The sequence below is a fragment of the Pongo abelii genome, chromosome 3 (genome assembly GCF_028885655.2).
Source record: "Pongo abelii isolate AG06213 chromosome 3, NHGRI_mPonAbe1-v2.0_pri, whole genome shotgun sequence".
Lineage (NCBI taxonomy): Eukaryota > Metazoa > Chordata > Mammalia > Primates > Hominidae > Pongo > Pongo abelii.
This window is the reverse complement of record NC_071988.2, coordinates 186,990,243-187,009,486: the sequence shown is the minus strand read 5'-3', so window position 1 is coordinate 187,009,486 and position 19,244 is coordinate 186,990,243. Positions and strand designations below refer to the sequence as shown.

The following is a 19,244-nucleotide window of genomic DNA, read 5'->3' as shown; positions in this document are numbered from 1 at the left end:
AACCACCCTGCTGGCTGCATAGTTTCAGTTTAAATAGCATAATATACAGGGTGGGTGCAGTGGCTCACACCTTTAAGTAATCCCAGCATTTTGGGAGCCCGAGGCGGGTGGATCGCTTGAGCCCAGGAGTTTGAGATCAGCCGGGCCAACACAGTGAAACCCCGTCTGTACCGAAAACACAAAAATTTAGCCGGGCGTGGGTGGCACGCGACTGTAATCCCAGCTACTCAGTAGGCTGAGGCGGGAGAACTGCTTGAACCAGGGAGGCTGAACCCGGGAGGCGGAGCTTGCAGTGAGCCAAAATGGCGCCACTGCACTCCAGCCTGAGTGAAAATAACAAATAAATAAATAAATACCATGCACTCATCTCACTGCAAAGTAATATGGGGGAAGCTGCTGTCACTGTTATTTCTTTTCCTTTCTTTTTCAGGAGACTCTGGAATTTCAAAAGGTTTACGAACCAGCACTTTGCTTTATCGGTTCATTGTCTAGGTCACACCTCTAGTCAACTGTCCACCTTTCTAGGATATTAAAGGCATCAACGGGTCTTTATTCCACAATTCAAATCTTATTACTTGATGTTTAAAATGCTTCACTGGCTTTTCTTTGCATTTGATAAAAACCAAAATCCTCAATTCTGCCTAAAGGGCCTTGCAGCATTCATTCTCGCCTATCTCATCAGCCTCACAAAGCCATTTTCCATATTTTATACTTCTTGCAATTTCCCACGTTGTAGTGCCAACCAAATCTTCAGTTCCTCTTGTACCAAGTTTTAAAAAATTATCATTTCTAGGCCGGGCGCGGTGGCTCACGCCTGTAATCCTAGCACTTTGGGAGGCCAAGGCGGGCGGATCACGAGGTCAGGAGATCGAGACCATCCTGGCTAACACGGTGAAACCCCGTCTTGTAAAATACCCTCGTTTGTAAAAATACAAAAAATTAGCCGGGCGTGGTGGTGGGCACCTGTAGTCCCAGCTACTCTGGAGGCTGAGGCAGGAGAATGGCGTGAATCCGGGAGGCGGAGCTTGCAGTGAGCCGAGATCACGCAATGCACTCCACCAACCTGGGCCACAGAGCGAGACTCCGTCTCAAAGAAAAAAAAAAAAAAAAAGATAATTTCTGGCTGGGTGCGGTGGCTCACGCCTGTAATCCTGGCACTTTGGGAGGCCGAGGCGGGCAGATTGCCTGATCTCAGGAGTTCGAGTCCAGCCTGGGCAACATGGTGAAACCCCGTCTCTACTAAAGTACAACAAAAAATTAGCCGGGCGTGGCAGCGTGCGCCTATAGACCCAGCTACTCGGGAGACAAGAGGCAGGAGAATTGCTTGAAGCTGGGAGGCGGAGGTTGCAGAGCCAAGATCGCGCCACTGCACTCCAGCCTGGGCGAAAGAGAGAGATTCCGTCTCTTATTTAAAAAAAAAAAAAATCATTTCTAAAATATTTTGTAGAGGCTGAGTCTGGCTATGTTACCTAGGCTTGTCCTGAACTCCTGGCCTCAAGCGATCCTCCCACCTTTGCCTCTGAAAGTGATTGTATTACAGGTGTGTGTGAGCCACTATGCCCGGCCTGTACTAAATTCTTTAAACTTGAGAGGCTCCACATTAGCTCTTCTTCCAGCCTTGAAGACTTTGACAGTGGAATTGATCCAACGAATGCCTCTTCATCCCTCAAATTCCGCCTGAAATGTCACTTCCTCAGGTGGGACACAATCCCACAGGGTGGGAGAGATCCACCCACTCACCCACTGTGCTGCAAACTAATCCAAAGGGGCTTCTATTCCTCTTTCAAGCATAGAGAGTGCTCAACGACTCCACCCTGCGACCCCAGGCTATGGGAAGAAGTTGACCCTGCAAAGCTCTCCACTCCCTCACCATCTGGGAGGGGACGCTGTGCTGTTGAAGCTTTTAAAACCAACTTGCAGACTTACTTGGACCCTCAAGTTTACTCATATAAATAAAAAATGATAAGAATCCGAAAAGACAGCCAGGAGAATTAAATGCCAGTTGGGGCCAACAGAGCCCTGATCACGGAAGAGGGCGCCCCCAGCTCTCAATCTTCACACAATCCCGGCACCCAGGGTCACAGAGCATGCGCAGTCCCTTGCCGCTCACTTCCGGGTGGAACGGCCAACCACCGCGCAGGCTGAACCCCAGGCAGGAAGCCTTGCGCACTTGGTGGGGTTGGTGTTTGAGTCCTTCCTCGCGGGGGCTCGGTGGGTCCTGAGTGTTCTCCGGCCGGGTTTACTGATCCGTCTGCTCCAGGTGAGCTGGGAAGGCCGCAGGAAACGCCCAGAAGGGCCTCGCCGGGAGGCTTAACTGGACAGGGGCTTCTTGAACATTCTCTGTGCCTAAACCTCCGGGTCGCTGCCTGCCCACGACTGAATTTCCTTAGTCTCTGGCGTAGCTCTTGTGAAAAATTCAGGATTGTAGAGTTAGAATGGGGGTGTTGGGCCTGCGTCAATTAAGCTTTAAATGTTATGATCTGAATTAGGGTTTATGAAGTGGCTATGTTATCTTCAAAGAGTTAATGTACGTGTTTGGGAGTGGGGGTTGGGGAGCTAAGGGAGCGAAGTGGTAGCTGCCAGTTGAGAACCCACCAGCCTAGGTCGTCTGCACCCTCGACCTATGTAACCATCCTTTAATCCTCACAAGGGTTTTACAGGTACGAATTATCATTTCAGCTTTGTAGATGAGGCGCTTTAGGTGCAGGCATGTTAAGAATCAGCCAGTATGATGATGGTTGAAACTGAGAGCTTGGAATCTACAGCTTTTACAGGTTTTATTTATTCCTCAAACAAGCTAGAGACATATTCCCACCAAGAAGCTTGCTGCCTGGTGAGGGGTTTTCACAGTTAGGTAAAGAATTGCAGAGTAGCAGTAAAATCACATAACTGTGATATGTGACATGATGGGAGCTAGGCAAAAAACTTGGACTAGATCTTAATGGATCTTTTTGCTTTGTTTTCCTTAAAGCATAGGCTTACAAAGTACAGTCCGCAGGCCAGCAGCATCATCTGGGAACTTAGGAAAAAAACAGCCCTACTGAATCAGAAACTGGGGATGTGGCCCAGGCAATCTTTTACCAAGACCTCCAGGTGATTATAATACAAGGTAAGATTTGAGAACTGCTTCCATAAAGTAATAAAAGACCAGTGGAATGTTTTCAGTTGAAATATGAAAGGATTCTGTTTGTATTTGAAAAGGTCAATTTAGCTACAGACTTAAGAAATTGGGCACCATTGTGTATCTAGGAGAGAGACATAAGTGGTTTAAACTAGGGTAGTGACCGTGCTTACAGAGCTGTTCTGTTCACTTAATGTCCTGATTTTAAATAGTAGAGAAGATTGCTTTAGGTGTATGCTTGGGGAAAGGAGGTCACAATGATACCTGGAGTGAGTCCTCTTGTGTCTCTTGTGAAGGGGTGGCCTGCCCCTCCACACCTGTGGGTATTTCTAGTCGGGTGGGATGAGAGACTGAGAAAAGAAGTAAGACACAGAGACAAAGTATAGAGAAACAACAGTGGGCCCAGGGGACCGGCGCTCAGCATACCAAGGACCGGCGCCGGCCTCTGAGTTCCCTCAGTTTTTATTGATTATTATTTTCATTATTTCAGCAAAAAGGAATGTAGTAGGAGAGCAGGGTGATAAATAAGGAGAAGGTCAGCAACAAACACGTGAGCAATAGAGTCTATGTCGTAATTAAGTTCAAGGGAAAGTACTATGACTGGACGTGCACGTAAGCCAGATTTATGTTTCTCTCCACCCAGACGTCTCAGCGGAGTAAAGAATAACAAGTCAGCATTACTGCAAACATGTCTCGCCTCCCACCGTAGGGCGGTTTTTCTCCTATCTCAGAATTGAACAAATGTACAATCAGGTTTTATACTGAGACATTCAGTTCCCAGGGGCAGGCAGGAGACAGTTGCCTTCCTCCATCTCAACTGCAAGAGGCTTTCCTCTTTTACTGATCCACCTCAGCACAGACCCTTTACGCGTGTCGGGCTAGGGGACAGTCAGGTCTTTCTCATCCCATGAGGCCATATTTCAGACTATCACATGGGGAGAAACCTTGGACAATACCCCGCTTTCAAGGGCAGAGGTCCCTGTGGCTTTCCGCAGTGCATTGTGCCCCTGGTTTATTGAGAATAGAGAATAGTGATGACTTTTACCAAGTATACTCCTTGTAAACATTTTGTTAACAAGGCACATCCTGCACAGCCCTAGATCCCTTAAACCTTGATTTTATACAACACATGTTTTTGTGAGCTCCAGGTTGAGTCAAAGTGGCTGGGGCAAAGCTACAAATTAACAACATTTCAGCAAAGCAATTGTTTAAAGTACAGGTCTTTTTCAAAATAGAGTCTCTTATGTCTTCCCTTTCTACATAGACACAGTGACAGTCTGATCTCTCTTTTCCCTGCACTTTGCTAGAGTCCTTTTTTGTACATGTTTTCTTAAAAGTAGATTTTTTCTTCTGATTTTACCATTTTTTTCAATGATGCTCTGCAGTTTACTAACTATGTGACATTGGGCAAGATTCTTGTTTTTTTTTTTTAAGATGGAGTTTTCCTCTTGTTGCCCAGGCTGGAGTGCAGTGGCGCCATCTCAGCTCACTGCAACCTCTGCCCCCTGGTTTGAGCCATTCTCCTGCCTTAGCTTCCCGAGTAGCTGGGACTACAGACGCGCCACCATGCCCGGCTAATTTATGCATTTTTAGTAGAGACAGAGTTTCACCATCTTGTCCAGGCTGGTCTCAAACACTTGACCTAAGGTGATCTGCCTGTCTTGGCCTCCCAAAGTGCTGGGATTACAAGTGTGAGCCACCGCGGGTGGCTGGGCAAGATTCTTAAAACTTTTTCAGGCTCAATTTTTCCAATCTCTGAGCACCCTATGTAACCTCACTCCCATTCCCATGCGCTTTCTAACTTTCTTGTTCTGCTCAATAGTACCCATTTGAAAGTATTAAGCAAGTATTGGGAGTTACCATAGCCACACTTAGTGTGGGCAGGTGGGAAGAGTGGTTTGCAAGAGACAGTATTCTTGTTATTTCTTTTCTTTTCCTTTTGTAGAGATGGGATTTTGCCATGTTGCTCAGGCTGGTCTTGAACTCTTGGGCTCAAGCGATCCACCCAGCTTGGCCTCCCAAAGTTCTGGGATTACAGCCCTGAAGCCACCACTCGCGGCCATTATTCTATGTTTTCTGTAGTGTTGTGTTAGAATTTTTCACAAGTTAAATGTACTCTCATCCCTGGATATACAGTATACACAGGGCATTGGTTCCAGGGCACCTGAAGATACCAAAATCCATGAATGCTCAAGACCAGTGGATGCAGGTTCTGCATCCCAGGAATACTGTATTTTCGATTCTATCTGAAGTTAATTGCGTTAGTGGATGCTGAACTTGCCGATATGGAGGGCTATTTAAAATAAAGGATGTATTTTGAAATTCTAAAACTTCTGTCTTACTCCAAAGTTAGTAAGGAAAATTTTCTGAAGCACACCACTACTATAGTGAGTCTTTGGAAGTTACTGCCTTTACTAATCATTTCAGGAGTAGCAACCTTATAAGACATAACAGCTTTTAGGTGAAATGTCAATGTGCTTCTTTTTTGAGACAGAGCCTTGCTCTGTTGCCCAGGCTGGAGTGCAGTGGCACAATCTCTACTCACTGCAACCTCTGCCTCCAGGGTTCAAGCAATTCTCCTGCTGCAGCCTTCCAAGTAGCTGGAATTACTGGCATGCGCCACCACTGCCAGCTAATTTTTGTATTTTCAGGAGAGACAAGGTTTTACCATGTTGGCCAGGCTGGTTCTCGAACTGCTGACCTCAAGTGATTCACTGCCTTGGCCTCCCAAAGTGCTGGGATTACAGGTATGAGCCACCACGCCTGGCCCAATGTGCTTTATATGCAAGTAAATATAGGTTATCTCTATATATGTATGTATTACATATAATAGATAAACTATAATGTGCTATAATAGAAGTATGTGGATTCAGCTAAATTTGTATGACCTCTTGAGAGATTTTCTGAGATAGTCCTATAATACTTTTTATTATACATGTGTTAAATGCCAAGGACTGTGACAGGTGTCTTACATAATTTATTCGTTTATGCTTAAAATCTGAGAGAGTATTATTTCCTACTTTCTGAAAAGTGAAACTCAGAGAAATTAACTTGACCGAGTACCTGTAGCTAGCTAAGTGTTAGAGTTGGATGAAAACCCAATTCTGTTAGGTATTGTTAGCTCTCAGTTTGTATTTTATCTGTTTTCTCCATTATAGTGTTGGATCAGTAAGCCCATTTTTCCCTGTTAAAATATTTGGGATACATTATTAAATATGAACAACTGAGCATATCAAATATGAAAAATGTAAGGTGGTTTGATATATAGAGGGATGTATAGGATGCTGTGGGAGTGTAAAGAAGGAGCAGTACAACTTAGTGATTGAGTATCATGCCAGTGGTTATGCCAATTAGCGTAATGTTAGATAAGCATGTTCAAATTCTTGTAGACTCCGCTTTTACAGCTCTAGGCTTTTATAGCTCTAATTGAGGATAATATCTCCTAACTTACGGAGTTGTTCTGATGGTTTAATTGAACCTGTGACTATATGGAAGATCCTTAGCATAGTGCCTGACATATAATAAATTATCCTTGAGAACAGGTGTCTTGGGCTGAGTCTCTAGAAGGACCAAAACTTAGTCCTAGGGAAGAAGTGAGGGTAGGGTAAGCAGAAAGTGGTTTGTGCAGAAGAGGGAAAGCATGATACCTATGTTTGTTTGTTTGTTTTCGTTAAGTACTTTAGGAGACTGTAGCCAGATGAAGATAATGAAATATGAAGGGTTCTGAATGGCGAGCTAAGGGTGAAAAACTTTGTCCTGATTTGTGGGGAGTTATAAACAGATTGTTATGAGGGGAAACAACATTTAATTTGTTTAAAAAGTGAAGGCCTGAGGGACAAGTTAAATGATATCAAGAAGCAATAGGCATGTCGGGCGCGGTGGCTCATGCCTGTAATCCCAGCACTTTGGGAGGCCAAGGTGGGCCGATCACTTGCGGTCCAGAGTTCAAGACCAGCCTGGACATCATGGCGAAACCCTGTCTCCACTAAAGTTACAAAACTTAGCCAGGTGTGGTGATGCATGCCTGTAGGCCCAGCTACTCAGGAGGCTGAGGCAGGAGAATCACTTGAACCCGGGAGATGGAGGCTGCAGTGAGCCAAGATTGCACCACTGCACTCAAGCCTGGGCCACAGAACCTAGGCAATAGGCAAATCTTGAATTTGGGGTAGTCTAGGACAAAGGTGGAGGCAGGGAACATTATTCTAGATTGAAAAAGATTTAAAAGAACTAATAAGCAAATACAATACATGACTCTTGTTTGGATCCAGATTCTAATACATCTAACAGAAAGCTCCTTTGGTCAGGAAGAATTAGCTACCATTTACATGATATTCTTATAAGAAAAAGAGGTTGTTATACTTCCCATTTTACAGGTCAAAGAAATGCGATTCAAAAAAAGACACATTGATTTTCTAAAGATACACAGTCAATAGTTGAGCCAGGCTTCAAACCTGGTGTCCTCTCAATAATGTTAGAGCTTACCTTGTAAAATACTGCTTCCTGTAGCATGTTGCTGTGATAGCTTTTGCTTGTGCAGTCCTAGGACACTGAGTTAAAACTTTAAGTTTGGAAATAATTGATAAATGGTGACTTTCTAGGGCTACTGCATATTTTCCTATTCTGCTAGTCTAAAGAGAATGTATAGTAAAAGAACTTGCTAGGTCACCAAGACAGAGCCAATTTCACATGTCAAAACCATGCATATAGTATTACTCTCACTGTCGTTGGGTTATGAGGAAAGCAAGAGGAAGAAGAAGAGTTGAGAAAGTGTCTAGGGAAAGAAGGTGAAGGGGAAAAAATATGTATTGATGGATAGGTGGCTTGCAAGCTTTGATGGAGGAATTTGACTTGCTTAAAATCGGGTACCTGTGGGTGTCTTTCTGAAAGCAAGCCAGGAAGTTTTTCTGCCTCAGTTTTGTTTTGAAAGTGGCAAACTTACAGAAAGATTGAAAGGGTATGCATCCTTATACTTTTTCCCTGGATTCACCCCTGTTGTTAACTTTTTGCTGCATTCATGTTTTCTCTATTTATACTTTCTTTTTTTTTTTTTTTTTTTTTTGAGACACAGTTTCCCTCTATCACCCAGACTGGAGTACGATGGTGCGATCTCCGCTCACCACAACCTCCTCTTCTCGGGTTCAAGCGATTCTCGTGCCTTAGCCTCCTGAGTAGCTGGGATTATAGGCATGTGCCACCACACCCTGCTAATTCTGTACTTTTAGTAGAGACGGGGTTTCTCCATGTTATTCAGGCTGGTCTAGAACACCTGACCTCAGGTGATCTGCCCACCTTGGCCTCCCAAAGTGCTGGGATTACAGGCGTGAGCCACCGCACTCAGCTACACATTTTTTTAATTATTGAACCTTCTGAAAGTTTCAGGCTTCCAGATGGCTTCCCACTGTGCATCAGTATATATATATATCTCCTAACAACAAGGGCATTTTACTTCTTACTGTGATAATTTTATTGTGCTCAATTTAACACTGGTACAACATTATGTGATATACAGTCCATACTAAGAATCTCACATTTATTTGTTCCCCATTTTTTTTTTTGAGAGGGGAGATAGAGTTTTGCTGTGTCGCTGGGGCTGGAGTGCTGTGCTGCAATCTCAGCTCACTGCCACATCTGCCTCCTGGGTTCCAGTGGTTCTCCTGCCTCAGCCTCCCAAGCAGCTGGGATTACAGGCACATGCCACCATACCCAGCTAATTTTTTGTATCTTTAGTAGAGATGGGGTATCACCATGTTGGCCAGGCTGGTCTTGAACTCCTGGCCTCAAGGGAGCTGAGTGCCTTGGCCCCCCAAAGTGCTGGGGTTACAGGTGTGAGCCACCACACCCAGCCTGTTCCCAGCATTTTTTGGTTTTGTTTTGTTTTTATTTCAAGATCTCAGATTCAATCAGGGGTCACACATTGTATTTGTCATGTTTCTTTCCTCTCCTTAAATGTAGAAACCTTTTTTTATGCTTGTTTTTCCTGACATTGACATTTTTGAAGAATGCATACCAGTTGTCTTGTAAGAATGCTCCACAATCTGAATTAGAGTAATTTTCTATAATGGTTAGCTTGAATGGCAATATTTTTGGAAAGAATATTATATAGGCAATGTTGTATACTTGCCATAGCATCCTATCAGGAAGCACATAAGTTTGTCCCATATTTTTTAGTTTTTTTTTTTTAAATAAGTAATGTATGGGGTGAATCTCTGCAATATGAATATCTTGTTTTTCCAAGAACTTCCACCCCATGATTTTAGCATTCATTGATGATTCTTGTGTGAACATTTAATACATTTGTGATTATGGAATCAGATTTTTAACGTGGTGTCTTTTCTTACTCATAGGAAGGAGTCCCTATCTTGGACCTGAGGCTGCTTTCTTGAAGAAAACTTGACTTTATTTCATTTAGTGGGAAGAGCAGCAGCCCAGCTATTAAGTTCTAGTATGCAATAGGCTGCAGGCTGTGAAGTGTTTGTGGCAGTAGACTCTGAAGCTAAGGAGCTGAGGGCTTAACAAGTTTCTAGAAGCTGCCATCAACATGCCAAGTCAGTAAAACTTGAAAGCTGGTCAGATTTCAAGGTCTCGGGAGGATATGCAATGCGTACTGGGTCTTGAGCTCTAGAGAGCTAGGCCTTGCTAAAATAAAAGAATTACCTTACCTACCATCTTTGTTCAAGGCTCAATGGAATTTGTGACGGCCCTGGCTGACCTCCGAGCAGAGGCTAGCTGTCCCATCTGTCTGGACTATTTGAAAGACCCAGTGACCATCAGCTGTGGGCATAACTTCTGTCTCTCCTGCATCATTATGTCCTGGAAGGATCTACATGATAGTTTCCCCTGCCCCTTTTGCCACTTTTGCTGTCCAGAAAGGAAATTTATAAGCAATCCCCAGCTGGGTAGTTTGACTGAAATTGCTAAGCAACTCCAGATAAGAAGCAAGAAGAGGAAGAGGCAGGAAGAGAAGCATTTGTGTAAGAAGCATAATCAGGTTTTGACTTTCTTCTGTCAGAAAGACCTAGAGCTTTTATGTCCAATGTGCAGTTTGTCCACTGATCACCAGCATCACTGTGTTTGGCCCATAAAGAAGGCTGCCTCCTATCATAGGAAAAAACTGGAGGAATACAACGCACCGTGGAAGGAGAGAGTGGAACTAATTGAAAAAGTCGTAACTATGCAAACCAGAAAATCACTGGAACTGAAGAAAAAGGTAAAACATAGGGCAGAAGAAGTCAAGTCTGAATTTGAGCAACTTAGGTTATTTCTCCAGAATGAGCAAGAGACTGTTCTTAGGCAATTACAAGATGAAGAGATGGATATTTTAGCACAACTAAATGAAAGCCTAACAAAATTTTCAGATTATACCTCCTCATTAAAATATCTACTAAAGGAGATAGAGAGCATATATGTGAAGTCAGAACTGGAATTATTGGCAAATGTTAAGGATATCTATCACAGATATAAGAATTTAAAATTCCCTGAGCTGTTCTTATTCAAATTAAAAGAATATGGTTACCATCTGCCTCCACAATATTCTGGCCTAGACAAAATTATCAAGCGATTTCAAGTAGATGTAATTCTAGATCCTGAAACAGCACATCGTAAACTTATAGTCTCAGAAGATAGAAAAACTGTGCACTATGGAAATACAGCACAAAATGTACCTCATAACCCAAGAAGATTTTATCTCCTCCCAGCTGTTCTGGGTTCTAAGGGATATAGTTGTGGCAGGCAGTACTGGGAAGTAGAAGTGAAAGACAAGCCTGAATGGATTCTTGGTGTCTGTAATGACTGTCTTCCCAGACGGAGGAAGAATCAACCAATTTTAGCACAGGATGGATTATGGGGAATTTGGCGATCTAGTCAAAATAATTATATTGTATTGGGCCATAAGGAAATTATTCTGCTGCCACAAGTAATACCTAGTAAGATTGGCATTTTTTTAGACTATGAAATGAATGAACTTTCCTTTTATAATTTGAATGATAGATCTCTTCTCTATACTTTTAATGATAATTTTACAGGAGCACTTTGGCCTTATTTTTATACTGGAACTGACTCAAAACCCCTTAAAATTTCTACAGTAACAGATCCTGAATGAACTATTAGAAGACTCAGTTTCTTTCACTTAGTAGACATAACTGAGCCAGTGAATCTAGTTTTGGCTATTCTGTATTTTGTGCAGTTTTTCCCATAAAACAATATTTTTTATCTCAGTTTCAGCAACTTCCAAAAAATGTATTATGGGACCTACTTTATATTAAATTATGGGGTCAGTGACAAAGTACTTTAGAAATTCTACAGTAAAATACTTGAAAAATATATTACTGAAGAAATGTATTATGTAAGAAAATCTATTACTTTTGTAATTGCCAATAAAAGTCCAATTATTTTTTTTCTGTATTACATACTTTTCCTTTAAGAAAGATTAAGTCTTTATTAAAGGCATTCATCATTACTCTTGGACTACCTGCTATGTAAATACAGCCTCTTTTCTATTTCTTTTCTTCTTTTCTTTTTCCTCTTCTCACCTCTCCTCCCCTTTTTTCTTTGCCCAGGCTGGAGTGCAATGGCGAGGATCTCAGCTCACTGCAACCTCTCCCAGGTTCAAGCAATTCTTCAGCCTTAGCCTCCCAAGTAGCTGGAATTACAGGTGTGTACCACCACGCCCAGCTAATTTTTGTATTTTTAATAGAGACGGGGTTTTACCATGTTGGTCAGGCTGGTGTGACCTCCAGTGATTTGCCTGCCTCGGCCTCCCAAAGTGCTGGGATTACTGGTGTGAGCCACCACACCCAGCCGGGTAGCTACTTTCAACCTTTTTTTTTTTTAATTAAACTTTTTGTTTTTCTATTTTGCCCAGCGTGGTGTTGAACGTGTGGCCTCAAGCAATTCTCCTGCCTTAGCCTCTCAAAGCACTGGGGTTACAGGCATGAACCACCATGCCCAGTGCCACTTTCACCTTTCATCTGTTTACCTCCGTATTTCTAAGTAACTTACTTTATTTTTTATTGTGTGTGCCTTTGTCAGTATTGCCTTAGTCGTATAGAAAATGAGATGGCATTCTTACATCCTCTGCCACACACACACATACTGTACACACACAACCGGTGGATAATCTGTTCTGTTCCCACTGGACAGAGTACCCTCTAGTGCTGTTCAGCTACTGTCCTTCACTTCACTTTGGGAACTGATCTCTAGTCTCAGAATCCATCTTAACTTAGTTCCATCTTTTCCTCCTTAGGTTTATTCTGTTAATTCAGGAATTAACATCTTTCAATAGATCACAGATGGGTGACATTTGAAAAACTTGTGTCAACAAAAAAGACTAGAGCTTTTGATGGGATTATGTTATATCTTTTTAGATTAATATGGAGAAAATTAACAACATGTCAGCTGGTAGACATAACAGTGAATCTATTCAATGAATTTTTACATAATTGTCTCTGAAATTTGTAGTTTTTAGTGTACGTGTATTTAACATCTTTTGTCAGCTTTGTCCTTAAGTATTCAATTTTTTATGTTATTTCAATTCTAATTGTTCATTACTAGTATACAGAAAACTAATTTTTGAATATTAATCTTATTTCCTATAGCTTGCTAAACTTATTTTTAGTAGCTCTTGTTTAGATTCCATTGGAGTTTCCGGAGAGATAGTCATGTCATGGGCAGGTAAAGACATCTGTATCTCTTCCTGTGTAATATAGATCATTTTTCTTTTTCTTCTTGACATAGAGTCTTGCTCTGTCACCCACACTGTAGTGCAGTGGCATTGTCTCGTCTCACTGCAACCTCCGCCTCCTGGGTTCAAGCAGTTCTGGAGCCTCAGCACCGCACCCTCTCCACCCCAAGTAGCTGGGATTACAGGTGCCTGCCACCATGCCCGGCTAATTTTTGTATTTTTAGTAGAGATGGGGTTTCATCATGTTGGCCAGGCTGGTCTGGATCTCCTGAACTCAGGTGATCCACCCACTCCGGCCTCCCAAAGTGCTGGAATTACAGACATGAGCCACTGCACCCAGCCCCAAAGCACAATTTTTAAAAATCTAGGTTTAATGTTTGAATTATTGTTCACAAAATTTATTTGAATTACAACTATTGCTTTATAACCACTTTTGCCAGCTTTTTAGAGGCAGTCACTTTGAATTCCTCAGCTCTTTTGGTATTTACTTTTATAGTCACTAAATCACATTGCAATAATTCCTCTGGATTTTTCAGTTTGAAGTATTATGATGTCCCACTTTGGGAGACAAGAATTTGGAACAGCCTTCACCTTGTGGCCCTCTTCTAATAGAATTTCTCATTATTATTTTAGAATATTTTCTCACATTTATTTTGATTATCTCAATACCATTCATTTCTGAGCCATGTATTGTCAAGTGATTGCCTTTTTGCTTTTTCTATAACAGTTTCCTCTAGTTAATACTTATCTTCAATATGCTTTGTATTCCATGTTCTTCTTCTTCTTAATTCATTCCCAAACTGTCCCCTGCAGTTGTCTAGTTTTCTGAATTCATTTAAAGGCATCTGGCTTTATACCATTTTCATCTTGCAGAATACTGTCAAGGAACCCTCTCATCTGCAACACAGGCACATTTGTTCACTAAGCCAGTGGCTCAGATATCTTGGGGATATTCTTGGCATCTCTTGCATTGTTTTACCTGTCTTTATGTTTTTCCATTTGGAACTTGGTTTCTTGTTTGATTTGAGCACAGCCTTCAGTAGCTTTCTAGTAAGTTTCATGGGAAATAAAGTTTTTGAGACCTGTGTATCTGAAAATGTCTTTAGTCTATCCTGATGTTTAACCAGAAGTTTATCAGGGCCTGGAATTATACTTTTAAAACAATTTACTCTTACGTATTTTTAACCTTTTAAATTGGGAAATATATTGTTATGATATTAACAATGTGTAATGAAACACATTAAGGCCGGCCGCAGTGTCTCACACCTGTAATCCCAACATTTTGGGAGGCTGAGGCAGGCAGATCATGAGGTCAGGAGTTTGAGACCATCCTGGCTAACACAGTGAAACCCTGTCTCTACTAAAAATTCAAAAAATTAGCCAGGCTTGGTGGCATGCACCTGTAGTCCCAGCTACTCGGGAGGCTGAGGCAGGAGAATCACTTGAACCCAGGAGGCAGAAGGTGCAGTGAGCCAAGATCGCGCCACTGCACTCCAGCCTGGGTATCATCTCAAAAAAAAAAAAAAAAAAAAAAAAAAGCATAGGCAGAATTCTATAAGCATGAGATTTAATCAATACATTACATAGATTTGGTCATGAACTCGCACCCAAGGTCAGCTGGCGTTATAATGGATAAATTCAAGCTCCAGGTGCTATTGTAAAGCTTCAGTTTAAGTTTTTTTTGTCTTTTTTGAGATGGAGGCTCACTCTGTTGTCCAGGCTGGAGTGCAGTGGTGCAATCTCAGCTCACTGCAGCCTCCTTCTCCCGGATTCAAGCGACTCTCATGCCTTAGCCTCTGGAATAGCTGGAATTACAGACTTGCGTCACCGCGCCCGGTCAATTTTTGTATTTTTAGTAGAGACGGGGTTTCACCATGTTGGCCAGGCTGGTCTCAAACTTCTGATCTCAAGTGATCCCACCCACCTCAGCCTCCCAATGTGCTGGGATTCCAGGTGTGAGCCACTGCGCCCAGCCAGTTATTTTACACCAATTCAGAGAAAATTACACATCTGGTTAAATTACAATAATTAGCAGACATCAAAAATAGGATGACATTGGTGAAATAAGTGTTATTAGAGATACATGGATCAACTGAAAGATTCGAGGATCTATAAACTCAGTGGCTTCTGTGGACAAGAAAACAGTCATAGTTTAAAGACAGAATCATTTCTATAAGTGATAAGGGTTTTGTAAATGAAAAATATATGCTGATGTATTTCCAGCATCCCTACTCTGCACTCCCCTTGCCAGTTTCTGGCTACTTAATATTCCACCACCAACCTTATGTCCCAAGAAATCATCACTATAATATTCTTTTACCCATTTCCCCTACATAATCAGTCTTCTTCCTAATTGTTCCATCCGTTATTCATCACCCAAACTAAGGCACTGAGATGGTGGAAAGAGCATGCATTTGAAATCCCATACTAAGTTGGGCAGTTTGTGGCAGTTAATAATTTATTGCCTCCATTTTTATCTTTTCAAAGAATCAGCTTTGGTTTTGTTGATTTTTCTCTTGTTTCCAATTTTCAATTGTATTGAGTTCTGCTTCAATTTTTATTTTTGTCATTCTGCATGCTTTACATTTAAAAGCTCTCCATCTCCTTTTTTTCTCTAGTTTCTTTCTTTCTTTTTTTTTTTTTTTTGAGGCAGAGTCTCACTCTGTCGCGCAGGCTGGAGTGCAGTGGCAGGATCTTGGCTCACTGCAAGCTTTGCCTCCCGGGTTCATGCCATTCTCCTGCCTCAGCCTCCCAAGTAGCTGGGACTACAGGCACCCGCCACCAAGCCTGGCGAATTTTTGTATTTGTAATAGAGACGGGGTTTCACTGTGTTAGCCAGGATGGTCTCGATCTCCTGACCTCGTGATCAGCCCGCCTCCGCCTCCCAGAGTGCTGAGATTACAGGCATGAGCCACCACGCCTGGCCATTTTTCTCTGGTTTCTTAAGGTAAAGGGTTAAGTTACTGATTTTAGATTTTTTCTAATATATTATAAATTTAATGCTATAAATACTGCTTTAGCTATGTTACACAAACATTGAAATATTGTATTTTTATTTTTATTTTGCTCAAAATATTTAATTTCCCTGAGACTTACTCTTTGACCCAAGGGGTATTTAGAAGTGTACTAGTTTTCACATTTTTTTTGGATTTCCCAGAGATTTTTCTGTAATATCTATTATAATTTTGTATAGTCTGATAATGTAGTTTGTGTGATTTCTTTTTTTTTTTTTGAAACAGAGTTTCACTCTTGTTGCCCAGGCTGGAGTGCAATGGCACAATCTCGGCTTACTGCAACCCCCACCTACTGGGTTCAAGCGATTCTCCCATCTCAGCCGCCCAAATAGCTGGGATTACAGGTGCACACCACCTCGCCTAGCTAATTTTTGTATTTTTAGTAGATACGAGGTTTCTCCATGTTGGCCAGGCTGGTCTCGAACTCCTGACCTCAGGTGATCTGCATGCCTTGGCAGTGGTGGGATTACAGGTGTAGCCACCGTGCCCTGTCATTTGTGTGATTTCTATTCTTTAAATGTGTGAAGGAATGTTCCATAGCCTATGATGTGGTTTATCTTGGTGAGTGTCCCATAGGAGCTTGAAAAGAATGCCTATTTTGAGTTCTCTGTTTTTTGTTTTCACTGGAGACAAGATCTCACTAATGTTGCCCAGGTTGGTCTCAAACTCCTGGCCCCAAGTGATCCACCCACCTTGGACTTCAAAAGTGCTAGGATTAAAACAGGGCCTGACTATATTGCCCAGGCTGGCATTCAGTAGCTATTCATAGGCAGAATCATAGCCCACGGCAGCCCCAAACTCCTACTCTCTGCCTCAGCCTCCTGAATAGCTGGGACTACAGTGCACTTCACCATGCCTGGCTTCTCTGAGTTTAATCAAGCATGTTTTATGATTACATTTTAATCTTTTCTATTAACTTATTTTATACATCTTTTAAAAACATTTTAATGGTTCTCCTAGAGTTTATAGTATATATTTTTAAATAATTTGGGGCCTCCTTTAAATGAAATTATACTGTTTCCCTTTCAGTATAAGAACCTTGTAATAGTATATTCCCAGTTCTCACTGATCCTGTGTGGTCTTGTATTCATATATGGACTACTTTTACATATGGTGGAAAAACACTATATATTACTGTTTTAAACCGCTAGTTATCTTTTAGAGCAATTACCTTTATTTTATTTTTATGCACTTTATTTCTTTGTGTAAACACAAGTTTCTGACATATATAATATTCCTTTGGCCCAAAGTATTTTTTTTTAACATTTCTTGTAGTGTCCGCTTGATGGCAATGAATTCCCTCCATTTTGTTTTTTCTAAGTATTTCGACATTGATTTTGATAAATATGCTAATTGGTTATAGAATTGTGAGTTGGCAGCGTTTTTTTATTTACAGAAGTAACTATTGTCAGGCCGGGCGCAGTGGCTGTAATCCCAGCACTTTGGGAGGCCGAGGCGGGCAGATCACGAGGTCAGGAGATCGAGACCATCCTGGCTTACACGGTGAAACCCCGTCTCTACTAAAAATACAAAAAAAAAAAAAATTAGCCAGGCATGGTGGCAGGCGCCCGTAGTCCCAGCTACTCGGGAGGCTGAGGCAGGAGAATGGCATGAACCCGGGAGGCAAAGCTTGCAGTGAGCCGAGATCGCACCACTGCACTCCAGCCTGGGTGACAGAGCAAGACTGTCTCAAAAAAAAAAAAAAAAAAAAAAAAAAAAGGAAGTAACTATTGTCTCCTTGATTTCATATTTTCTGATGAGAGGTCTGTTGTAATTCTTATCCTCCTTCCTTATTCTCCTTCTTTTCCTCCTTCATGCACTGCAAAACAGTGTTTCACCCACTGACCACATACAGTACAGTGGTCCTATAAGATTATAAAACTATTTTTATGGAACTTTTTCTATGCTTGCCATTGTGTTACAATTGTCTGTAGTATTCAGTACAGTAACATGCTGTACAGGTTTATAGCCTAGAAGCATTTGGCTGTACCATGTAGCTTACAGGTATAATAAGCTACACAACTGCAATCTAGGTTTATGTAAGCATACTTTATGACGTTCACAGAATGATGAAATCATCCTATGATGTACTTCTCAGAACATATTCCTATAGTTAATGTATGCATGGCAGTAATGTATTTTTTTTTTTACTTGGGCTGCCTTCAAAACTGCTTTTGATTTTAATTTTCAGCAGTTTGAATTTGATTGATATACCTATGTTTGGGGATTTGCTATCATTTTTCTTGTTTTGGGGTTTTTTTGGTATGTGTTTTTTTATATTCATCATGATTGGTGGGCTTCTTGGTTCTGGAGTTTTCATGTCTGTAACTAAATTCTTGGCCATTTTTTTTTTCAAGTATTTCTTCTGCTCTTTTTTTATTTTTTAATTTTTATTTATTTTTGCCATCATTTCCTAGTGATGAGATTTCTTCTGAGATTCCTAGTATCCACAAATGACACCATTTGATACTGTCCCATAGTTCTTAGGTTCTCTTTTTTATTCTTTTCACTTCATATTTCAATTTGGGTAATTTGTTTATCTTCAAGTTCACTGATTATTTCCCTAAGTGTGTTAAGGGTACTAATGAGGCCATTGAAGGCATCTTCATTTCTTTTCTGTGGTTTTCATTGCTAGCATTTCCATTTGATTTTATAGTTTCCAACTCTTTGATAAAATTATCTATCTGACCTTGCATGTTGTCTTTATTTTCCGCCAAAGCTTTTAACATATCAATTATCGTTATTTTTCTCTTTCTTTTTTTTTTTTTTTTTTTTTGCCTGAGAGTTCTTATTTTGTGTCATAGCTTAGTCTGGTTCTGATATTTTGTCTCTTCAGAGTGTGGTTTATTGTCCTCTTACATTGTCTTTTTGTGTGCCTTATATTTTGATTTTTGTTTTTTGTTTCTTTTGTAAAAACCAGACATGTATAGGAAAATATATACTGAGGTAAATATATATATACTTTTTTTTGAGGTAGAGTCTTACTCTGCCACCCAGTTTGAGTGCAGTGGCACCATCTTGGCTCACTACGACCTCCGCTTCCTGGTTTCAAGTGATTTTCCTGCCACAGCCTCCCGAATAGCTGGTATTATAGGCATATGTCACCATGCCCAGCTAATTTTTGTATATTCAGTAGAGATGGGTTTTCACCACATTGGTTAGGCTGGTCTTGAATTCCTGACCTCAGGTGATCTGCCTGCCTCAGCCTCCCAAAGTGATGGGATTATGGGCATGAGCCACCACACCCAGCTGGTAAATATTTTTATACTATGTAGATTATATTAGTTTTATAGGGAATACCCTAATATGGTATCACAAACTGGGTAGTTTACATAACATGAAATTTTTTTTCTTTTCTTTTTTTTTTTTTTTTGAGACAGAGTCTTACTCTGTCACCCAGATTGGAGTGCAGGTTGCTCACTACAACCTC

At 41.2% G+C, this 19,244-nt stretch overlaps 1 protein-coding gene across 5 annotated transcripts in view; it reads left to right on the top strand.

Annotated features, from left to right (window-relative positions):
• The first annotated feature begins 2,091 nt into the window (after positions 1-2,091).
• The window catches only part of TRIM61 (tripartite motif containing 61), a 77,954-nt gene continuing 60,801 nt past the window's right edge, over positions 2,092-19,244 (top strand). For 2 of the 5 annotated variants that reach the window (XR_008524851.2, XR_008524853.2), the window contains exons 1-4: positions 2,129-2,260; positions 2,972-3,109; positions 9,466-11,043; positions 11,677-11,771. Coding sequence is in view for 3 of the 5 variants with exons in the window: in XM_009240428.4 (XP_009238703.2) it covers positions 9,804-11,219 (1,416 nt within the window). In the remaining 2 variants the exon portion in view is untranslated. Of the gene's footprint in view, positions 2,261-2,971; positions 3,110-9,465; positions 11,522-11,676; positions 13,898-19,244 lie in introns of those variants that run through there. The other 3 variants (XM_054554672.2, XM_009240428.4, XM_002815266.6) reach the window with 3 other exon arrangements.